The 10,958-nt window shown below is 44.1% G+C and overlaps 1 protein-coding gene across 2 annotated transcripts in view; it reads right to left on the bottom strand.

Moving 5' to 3' along the window:
* Nucleotides 1-3,499: 3,499 nt before the first annotated feature.
* Nucleotides 3,500-10,958, bottom strand: part of LOC147029394 (corticotropin-releasing hormone receptor 2-like) — a 72,727-nt gene continuing 65,268 nt past the window's right edge. For both annotated transcript variants that reach the window (XM_085872433.1, XM_085872434.1), the window contains one exon: nt 3,500-4,688. In XM_085872433.1, coding sequence (XP_085728559.1) covers nt 4,548-4,688 — 141 coding nt within the window. In that variant the 3' untranslated portion in view covers nt 3,500-4,547. The remainder of the gene's footprint in view (nt 4,689-10,958) is intronic.

Raw genomic sequence — 10,958 nt, 5'->3', positions numbered from 1 at the left:
ATCTGTCTGCACACTGTATGCCAGCCATTCATTAGTCTGGTACCACGAGGACACAAACGAGCGACTCTTGTTCTGCAACAGATGGCCAGGGTACCGCTGTAGAACAACTCGATTCGGTCTCTCACTTCCAAGATCATCGGGAAGCGGCTTGACGGTCACACCCGACCCCGAGGCCGCCGCCGAGCCTGGAAACTCGGCTGTCTGCGCTGGGGCTACAACCGCAGGGCTGACGTGGCTGGCTTGGCAAGGTTGGCCAGCTTCTGTCGGTATTTCATCGACATGATCGTCTTCTCCTTCTCCTCCTCCTCCTCCTCCAACCCCTCCCACAACATGTCTTTCATCATCTTCTTCATTTTCGTCGCTTGCATTTTTTCCTTTTCTGAGCCATTTTCGTATTTCCATCATCCACGTCTTTTTCTCCTGCTGCGAGCTCGTGCTCTGTGATTCGTCCCTCGTGACTCGCGTCACTAATCTCGTGACTCGCGTCACTAATCTCGCGACTCGCGTCACTAATCTCGCGACTCGCGTCACTAATCTCGCGTCTCGCGAGATTTCACGGTTGACGGTTTTATTTATTAAATGATCCATCCATCAAAAACAGGTTTTATCTCCATAATTTCAAATGTAAGCACGATTGCAAACACACATATTTTTAATTTTTATTATAAAATTACTTTTGTAAGATGGAGGGTTGACTGGTAGTGAAGGTCACGTGGTGCACGTGCACTTCATCTTTAATTATGTAAATTTATGTCTTTTCCTTAATTATATTATGACTATATTACATTTATAACTAACTTACAACCAATCAGGTAACCTGCTCAATAGGGTCTCCATATCGAATACGCTGATTGGCTCTTCCTAAAAACTAAATGATCCACGATATATAAAACCACCCACAACATCGACATTCGACACGAGGTCTTGGCTGCTGGTGTTGGTGCTTGAGTTATTATCTTTTACCTTGTGGTCTTGGACTGTATTGTCTTGCCAATTGCTTTTGGAGATGCGCTGGGAAGCGCACACTTATCTCTTGACTGTTTTTCAAAGAAGGATTTTATTAAAGAACAGTTTATCCAAGAAGGCCTTATTATTCACCACGTTGAACATCTGGAATAAGGGTTTTAGTTCACACAGGTGAACTCTTAAACAGCGAGTTCACAGTGGGCGCTCGTCCTTAAACACTAAGTTGTTCACAGGGTGCAACAGGGTATAAATGGGTGGTGAACAAGTGGGGGGGGGCACCAGATGCGCCATGGGGGGGCATTGCACCCAAATGCCCCCCCCCAGCGACGGGCCTGAGGAGACCTCTCGTCGCTCCAAAACCAGAACCGGAATTGGTTCTTCTGACCACGTGCCTGTCAAAGTGGACATCTTGCCTTTTCCTCATGGAAAGCAAACCCAACTGAGGGTAATCTCAGTTCCTTCCATAAAGCTCAGAACAAGTGTGTGTCTACCCTCAAGAGAGCCAGACTACCCTCAGGAGAGCCAGAAAACAACATATTTCTCATCTCAGGTCTGAACTCTCAAACCTCTCTCCCTCCTTCAAATCCTGGTGGCATCTAATCAAATCTTTTTCTGGTGTGTGTTCCCCCTCCATCCCCTGCCTTACCTCAAATGGCAGCACTGCTGATACCGCACATGAAAAGGCTGAATGTCTAAACTCGGTGTTTGCATCGAAATCTTGTGTCCGAAACCCATCGCTTTCTGTACCCACCTTACCCAGTAGCACCCAGCTTTCCCTGGACTCTGTGTCCTTTTCTTCTGACAAAGTGGAGAGTTTGCTGTCAAACTTCCACGTAGATTCTGCAACCGGTCCAGACAGCATCCACCCACGTGTCCTCAAGACCTGCTCCTCTGCTCTTGCTCACCCTCTTTCTGTTCTATTCACCCTCTCATTTGCTCAAGGTCATATCCCATCTGCTTGGAAATCAGCAAACATTACTGCCCTGCATAAAAAAACACGATGCAAAAACAGATCCCTGCAACTAGAGGCAAATTAGCCTTCTCCCAATCTTCAGCAAGGTAATGGAATCCTTCCTCTTCTCCAATGGCTTGATTTCCGATCATCAATTTGGTTTCAGACCAGGTCACTCTACCCTGGATATGCTGCTTCTGCTCTCCCAACAATGGATGGAGGTCATCAATGTCAGACATGAAATCAGAACCATAATCCTTTGACATGTCACGTGCTTTTAACACGGTCTGGCACCCTGCCCTGCTCACCAAACTCTCTTCCTATTGTATCCAAGGCCATCTCCACTCATGGCTCGCAGACTTCCTCTCCTTGTACAGCCAATGTGTGGCCCTAAATGGAGTTCTTTCATCCCCTCTTCCTGTCCAGGCTGGAGTTCCTCAAGGTAGCTTTCTGGGCCCTGTTCTTTTTCTGGTTTTCATCAATGATCTCTCAGACTTTCTGGAAAATCCTCTTTATCTCTTCGCTGATGACTCCACCCTCTGCCGTACCATCTGTCATCCCCAAGACCAGCAAGCCGCAGCTTCTTTGCTCTCTGTAGATCTGGATAAAATCACAAACTGGTCCAACACATGGAATATTTCTTTCAATCCTGACAAATCTCACACTCTCACGATGTCTCTACGAAAGGACAGTTTGGAACCCCCCCCCCCCCAGTCCACTTTCTCAATAATCCGCTGGAAGTCATCCTTTCATTCAAGCTTCTGGGTCTTAATATCTGTCATGATCTTTCTTGGGAAAGCCACATTTCCAACCTGGCCTCAAAAGCCAGTCGCCAACTGGGAATCCTCTGTCTTGCAAAGTCCTTCCTCAGCCCACCTGAGCTCCTGACTATGTGCAAAGCTTTCATTCATCACCTGTTGGAGTACTGCTCTCCCCTCTGGGCTGGTGCTCCTGCCTCTCACCTTTCTCGGCTTCATGCTGTGGAAAATAAGGCATTAAGGATTATTGGTATCTCCCACGGTGAGGCTGAGTCTTTGGGTCTCCGTCTCGTTTCTAGTCTCGCCCCCCCTGCTCTGTCTGCGATATGTCTCCCCTCCCCCCCCCCCATATTTCCGCAAGGCGCTCAAGGTCCACCAACAACCCCCTTCTGTTAAAACTACCAAAATTACGAATCACTGCTCAACTTCACTCTTTCATTCCTCTTTTTTTCCCCACCTTCTCTTCAATCCCAATCTTCCCTCCAGGCCTTCAAAACAGCTGTTCACCACCACCTCTTATCTTCCCCCATCCAAAACCATGATCTTTTCTACCCCTATTAATCCAATCCAACCCCACCTCTTTCAAATTCCCTGCTTTCCTTCCTGAAAGTCCCTGTCATGTCCATCTTGTATACCCCATGTTCCCCACCCCATCCCTTCCACAGATCTCCGAATGTCTCTGTTCGCCACTGTTTTATCCTTACCTCTCCCCCCCCCCCTTATCTCTTGCACCCCTTGGTGTGCTTTGTGTGTTCGGTCTCATACGAGCCTCGACAATGTATATAAAAAAAGAAAAAAAAAAACGTTCTCATCCTCAAAGCTCCACATCAATCTTTATTTTCAAAAAAAAAAAAAAATCGATTGCTAATTGATAGTTGTATTTCTTTTTGTCAATCATCATTCGGATTTGTTCACCGTTCTTTTCCACTCGCAATATTTTGTCACGATTGCTCCATCTGGGATCTACAGTGAGTGCTACCTCTTATCTACAGCTTCTACAGTAAGGGAATGTTCAAAGAAGCACAAACATGTGCAAATGATGATCTCACGGAATGATCAAACAGTGGAAATATCACATCTCTGTCCTGGCAATCGTACATGCTTCAGGTCCCCTAACATTTACATGAATATCACAGTTCATGAAGAATAAGTGATTAAAAAAGAAAACAACGAAAAAAAAAACATGCTATTTAGGGGCTAGTACTTTACAGGAAATGGAATCCAAAAAGGTAGAGAGCAACAGCACAAAGTTTAGAGAATTGCTTGACATAGGAATATGCAATGTTGTGCATAATGAGGGTTATCCTTCAAAGTACTAAATTATAACAACGGAACAGTGAGAACAGGCAGAATACACAAAAGATGTCTTTACAGTCGGAAATCAACTCATTGCCTTTACGAGGAACATTTTGTGATTACTAAAATATAAAAAAACAAGCGGATACAAACTGAGTAGCTTTACTAAAATGTTTGTTTGTGGATCTTCAGACCCCATGCCACATTGCCCCTATACTCCCCGTGTGACATTTTAAAGCTTTTCATCAGGTCATGCTGAGATTTGTGCAATCGAAATCAACACCTTACAATTCCTTTCTGAATAATGGCACTGCACATGGTGGGTGCCAAATAACCTTCTCAGCAGAAGTCGGCTGCTATCATTGTACATTTTGTGCTTCGTTATCTGCAGCCATTAGACACTGTCGTGCTTACTAGTTCATCCAAGAAGCCCCTTTGGGTGCTGAAATCAGAAGCTCGTAATGTGGACTGCGGGGAGCTTTTGCAGACATCCTCGGAAATTTTAGTCCCATGTATTTACGTGTCCAGGCAACAGTCAACATTCTGCAGTTTGGCCATCGTCGATGATCGCATCCTCACACGGAGGTGGTGCGCTTGAAGCTTTGGAAACTGGCACGGCTGGGCGAAGTCGGTATAGACATGGCTCGCGCAACGCGTGCACACACGACATGGTTGTCCAACCATCGCACCCAGCGCTTATGCAGGGCTGATCGAACCTGACACACAAGGCCGAGCAAGTAAATGAAAATAGAAAAAATAATAATAATAATAATAATAATAATAATAATAATAATAACAAGTCTGAAGACGACGATGGTTCACGAGCGGTATTTGACAATGTAGATTGTTTCAGAAGTCAAGCATGAGACAATGTGATAATTTTTGACCAAGTTATAAAAATGATCAACATGATGCGGTACGAGTGATAGGTTATTAACTGCAAAATGTCGCAAACCCGGTTTCGTTCAACAACTTTCAAAATTTGACCTTTGCATAACCTTTAAAAGTCACAAAACAATGTTGTGGACATTAAAATAAGGAAATAGGATACGTGCTATAGCTTATTGGAGTTAGTTCGTCGAAGAAGGTCTAAAAGACGGTTTGATTCCCACAACTTTGAAAATTTGACCTTTGTGGCCTTTAAAGGTCAAAGGTCAAGGATTATGACCTTTGGTGCAAAACTTCCTCTGGAACATTCCAGGAACAATATAACGTCATATTGGCTATATGGCATTTCGCACTCCTCGGATTATCCATACTTTGAAGAAATCAGCGTAAAAACAAACTTGAAGGGGGCTCCACGGGAAAGGTGTTCGAGATAGAGAAAAATGGTTTCAAGACTTTCGGTGGGGAATGACCTCAAGATTATGCATAAAAAATATTGTCATCCTAGCTCTCAAAGTTTGGGCGGTCGTATGATTTTTATGTCAAAACTCGCAATTTTCTAAGTTTTGACCTTGTGACCTTGACCTTGGGACGAAAATGAAAAATCAGACGACATGTTTTGGATAATTCATTTTGCTATTCAAATACTGAAGAATCCATACCATTCAGTGAATTCCCGAGGAGAAGATAGATTTTTAATCCTACCGAAAAATGTAGGATCACTTTTTTTGGTTAAAAAACTACCCCCTAAAAAGGGCTATTTTTTGGGCGTGGCTCCGCTCACAATGGGCGTAGCACGTCCTGATCCAGGAAAACACAACTAGACATTGATATCGAACACATAACCAAGTTTCATCAAGATCGGATCAAAGTCCACGGAGTTATGCTCTGGACAGACAGACACACATAGACAGACACACAGACATAACGAATATAGTGGTCACTCTGGCTGGAGCTCATGAACCAATTAAGTACCGGATTGGAGAAATGACAACAAAATAGAGAAATCGAAAAAGGTTGGTATGCAAATTAACCCCGCTTGTTTGGCAATAATAGGAAAACATTGCAGTTAGGATTTATCATCATCTATCTATCTATATATTACTAAAACTCTCATATTGTATACATGTATGTATGTATGTATGTTCCTGAAATACAGCCAAAACGGTACAAGATAGCAAAAAATTTTTCAGGCCACCTTACTCACCATTCGCCTGTGGTGTGCAGCATCAAGTTTCATTAAAATCGGGCAACGAAAAAAAATATTAAAAAATAAATTCCCAATTCAGTCAAGTACTCTTCGGGAGAATTTGATCAATGGAAACAACCTCAGCTGTATAGTTCGCTGGAGCTATCTTTCTTTTTTCTTTAAATGATTTTTTTTTCATTAACTGCTGTCAAAACGGGTTCACGGGTCGTCTCGTATTACTTTAAAAGCAAAGGTCCATGAAAACTATTCTTTTTCAACATTTCAAGGTTTGTTTGAGAGCATTTCAACCGAATAAATTCCTTTCTTAATGGCATGTAAAAACAGCATTGACGATGCTGGTGGCATTGTTGCTGTGACTGGCTACGACGCGTGACTGCAACGTTGTCATTTTTGTCGGCGGACTTTATTCCTCACATCCGTATCTGTTCGCAGGAATTTTGTCAATAGCTCATCCACATGTTCTATAAATTGAACATTTAAAAACTTATCATGAAGTCTATGAGGAAGATGTAAAGATCAAGTGACTCAACAAATCTATGACTAATTCAAGAACGATTTGCAATATTCCAACACTTACTACTACCATTCAGTTCTACTCATGCATGCTGCTGCCATTACTTATTTAATGGCCTCAATTATTCCCACCTTCTTGTGTGGTTGGCCAAGGAAAGTTATTGGTCCAAATCTTTCACGAAATAGCTGGTCAGGCCTGACATTCCATTTCATTTCTCATGAATATAATTTGTTCCAAGGTGCTGACAACAACTCTTACTCCTCACAAAAGAAACCACAGTATTTTTCATGTCCACCAAAAACAGTAGCGGCAAACGGGTCGCTCGGTTTAATGTACGTCCAATGGACGGTGCACATATCGATTCATCGCCTTGCACGGGAAACAAAAGGATGTGTATAGCTGGATAGCTGGACCAAGATTGTAACCTATGATAGGCAGCTCAAAGGAAAGTGTGCATACTTCTACGCTATGCTGCCAGCCCCTACTGCTACTACTTCTTCTTTCTTGTCGCTACACTTTTCCCAGCCACAGCAAAACACAGGCTCTGGCACAAGAGTTGAGAGCCTTCAACCATCTGGTCAGCAAGGCTCTGGTAAGAGAGAGCAATTCAAAAGATGCTCCAGTGTTTGAGGAGCCTCTCCACAGTTGCATTCGACAGGGCCATTTTGATTATATCCCCATTTCTGAAGTAGGACTCTGCAGCATCCAACTCCGATCTTAAGGCAGTTGAGACACAGCCAGATTGGCCATATCTCCCTGGTTCCCCTTGACAGGGACTCCTCAGGGTCAAGTGACAGCTTGTGAGGTCTTGATCGGAGGTGCATTGACCAGGCATCTATCCTGCAGCTATGAGGGTTGCCATCCGGGGGCTGAACAGCATGAAGGAAACTATTCCTGGATTTCAATCTCTTGGGTACAGGCTTGTGTTGAAAGAGTGGGTGGTGAGACTCATGTTCCTGCTGGGTTCTTTCTATTTGTGAGAAGACTACTCTTCTGATCAAAGGTGGAGCAATACGACATAGCAAATATAGGTCATCCACATGCATTGGTTTGATAGCTCTGCAGGCTGCTTGTGTTGAGAAAATAGCTGTTAGAAATGTTAGAAATAGAATAGAAATAGCACTGTAGGCTGTGTTGAGGACTGGATCCATCTTTTTAGCATGTGAGGAACGACCCCAAACAGGACAGGCATATCCCGCTGCCGAATAACACAAGGCAAGTGCAGTGCTTCAAATGGTCCCTGGGTGTGTTCCCCATTTTGAGTTGGACAACTTCCTCAAGATGTTGTGTCTGGCTCTGACCTTCACCTTTGCCTTAAGGACATGATCTTTGTAGCTGAGGGTACAGTTCAGGGTAACACCAAGGTATATTGGCCTGGGGCTGTGAGTCAGCCTTCTCCCATCTCAGCAAACATTCAGCTTTCGGTTTGCATCCCTGTTCTTAAGATGAAAGGCACTGATTTGCATCTTCTCTGGATCAGCCCACAAGTGGTTGATGGCGTAATAGTTACTCAAAGGATTGATCCTGGATTGCAATGCAGAGATCATCAGCGTACAGGAAACTCCTAGTGTTCGGGTGTATGGGTTGATCGTTTGTGTAGATATTAAATAGTAGGGGAGCAAGAATGCTGCCTAGAGGTAGTCCATTCCTCTGTCTATGCCATCTGCTGCGGTTACGCCCGAGGTCCACAAAGAAATGTCTACGAACCAGCATGTTTTGAATCAGATCTGTCAGTCTTGAATCCTTTCTTATCTGGAATAACTTTCAGCACGAGAACTCTATGATTGACTGTCGTATGTTGCAGTCAGGTCACAAAGGTAGCACCAGCTATCAGCCATTTCTCACAACTATCCTCAATGAATTGGGTGAGATTCAGGAGCTGGCTTGCGCAGGACTTTCCGGGTCTGAAACCTACTTGCTCGGGATGAGATGCTGATCCACAAAGGGGGCCATGCGGTTTAGAATAAGTCTCTCAAATCATCTGTATGTGTGACAGAGCAGGGAGATGGGCTGATAGCTCTCGGTGTTGGCAGGATCTTTCCAGGCTTCAGCATGGCCACTATTTTTGCATGTCTCCACAGTTGTGGGGTCTTATTTGTAATCAAGCAGCTGTTGAACATGTCTAGTAACTACTGGAGAGCTACTGTTCTGAAGTGCTTGACTTGTTCACAGAGGATGCCATCTTGTCTGGTAGTTTTATTGTGAATAATAAATTTGATGCCAAGTAGCAGTTCACTCATGGTGAAAGGACTGGTGAAGTTACAGCCCTCCTGATCATCATTAGCAGACCTTGGAAATTGAATTCTACTCGGAAGATGGCCTCGGTTCCCTCGGCTGTTCATGAGGAATTGGTGAGCGGCTTGGTTTGCTGTGATCTCATACTTGGGTTGTGCTTTCGTGAAATCATTTCCCAGCATCTTTATGGTCTTCCAGGCTTTTCTGCTGCTATCGGTCAAATTTGTACATTCAATCAGCTCTTGCTACTTATTTTTCCACTTCTCTGACATGGCATTGATCAGTCTCTCTCCACATTCCAAAGTATCATTCTCAAATAGATTAGTCTAGAGGCGGTTGATGTAGTCCTTATGGAGTTCTTTAGCATCTTGTGACAGTCCCAAGATGTAATTAATCCAGCAACCTCTCAGGACAGCAGTTCCTGGGGGGACCTTTTCATCATCTCCACAAAAGCAGCAGCGTTAGCGGAGAAAGTTGGTAGGTCTTTGATTGTGGTGTCCTGGTCTGCTGAAAATTTCCCCCAGTTCGCCTTTTTCAGGTTGAAGCATCGGCCGAAATGAACCATATGAGGAGTGACCATTGCATGGATTTCAATTCCAATAGGTTGATGTTGGGAGTTTAGAATTTGGTCCAGAACAATTTTCTCGCATTGGTTAACAATGTGGTTTGAAGCAAACACCAGTTCCGGGTTATAACCGCGCCTCCATCCGCTGCTGTTGAAGGAACTTGGTAGCTTTGCATCAGATGAGAGACAGCTGTCGTGCATCTGACTAACTTTCGACTAATTCCCCATCACTGTTTGTCTGTGAGTATCCCCAAAGTAGACTGAATTCTACTAGGGCGGTTGAAGTCACATATCACTATCTTAATAGAATTATTAGTAAAGCCACCTGGGAAGGAGAACTCCTTATGAGGTAGCCTGTAGACTGCGCTTACGGAGATCCATATAAGCTGGATGTTGAAGACTTCAATGTTACCAAGTTCTGAAATGAAGGATTTGTCAACAGCAACTCCGCTGCAAACAAAAACAGCGCTGCCATATTGATCGTGTGTTCTCTCCATCACAAGTGCCATGCCTGGGATCCTTGGACGGATCATAGTAGCTCTGCAATATGTCTCTTGCAGACAAAGAATGTCACATTTATGTATCATGCAAGATGTTGTGTGGCTGCTGAAAGTCCTTCAGCATTGGCTGAGATGATGAACAGTGCCAGTTCTGAAAAGGACCCTAGTTTATGACATCGTAGCTCACCAACATGTTGGTCTGGATTGGACTGTAGGTTCATGTTTTTCACTCTCTGGTGCAGATCAAAAAGTTGATATTTGATAGGTAGGTGTAGCATGGTGGAAGGATTCACAGGCAAAGCCTCACAGGGGCTGCGATGAGAACGCTCCTTCTGTGGCCCCCTCCCACTGCCACTGACTGCTCCCACTACTATTGCCATAGCCACATTCAAAAAAAAGAGCTTTTTCACGTAAAATTTCACATGATCCAAGTTAATGGAATCTTTAATGTCATGAAGTGGTTTCATCTTAACGGGAGCAGCAATTTGGCTATTTTTTTGAGGTGCATTATCGTATTTAAAAGCCTGCTGTTGGCGCAGTGGTTAGGGCAGCGGCTTGGGATCCAAAAGGTCCTGAGTTCAAGCCCCGTTGGGCCACTGAATTAATACACCAGGGGGTTGACTCAGCCTATCATCCTTCCGAGGTCGGTGAAGTGAGTACCAGTGTACTGGGCCGGTGTATACCCCGGTTAAAATAGGTGTACCATATCCCTGTGTCGTAAGAGGCGACCAGGGTTGCGTCAGGAAGGGTATCCAGCATAAAACATGTGCCAAATCACTATGCGGATCATACGGATGATCCGCTGTGGCGACCCCTAAAGGGAGCAGCGGAAAGAAGAAGAAGAAGAAGAAGAAGAAGAAGAAGATTATTGTATTTAAAAAAGGAATGCTCAACCTCCCTTCATGCAATGTGGTTTCATAAACGATACAACATACTCTACTCATACCCTATGCCCTCTTCCTCTACGTAACACCCACTTCTTTCACCCCTTTCAAACAAGTCACCACCAATGATGTGCTAATTGGCATGGTATGGAGGGGTTGGGATCTATTAAATAAGGCAATACTCTGTATCTGT

Source organism: Eptatretus burgeri, chromosome 3, assembly GCF_056783735.1.
Source record: "Eptatretus burgeri isolate ZD-2024b chromosome 3, Ebu_testis_v1, whole genome shotgun sequence".
NCBI lineage: Eukaryota > Metazoa > Chordata > Myxini > Myxiniformes > Myxinidae > Eptatretus > Eptatretus burgeri.
This window is presented reverse-complemented; position numbering and strand designations above follow the sequence as displayed.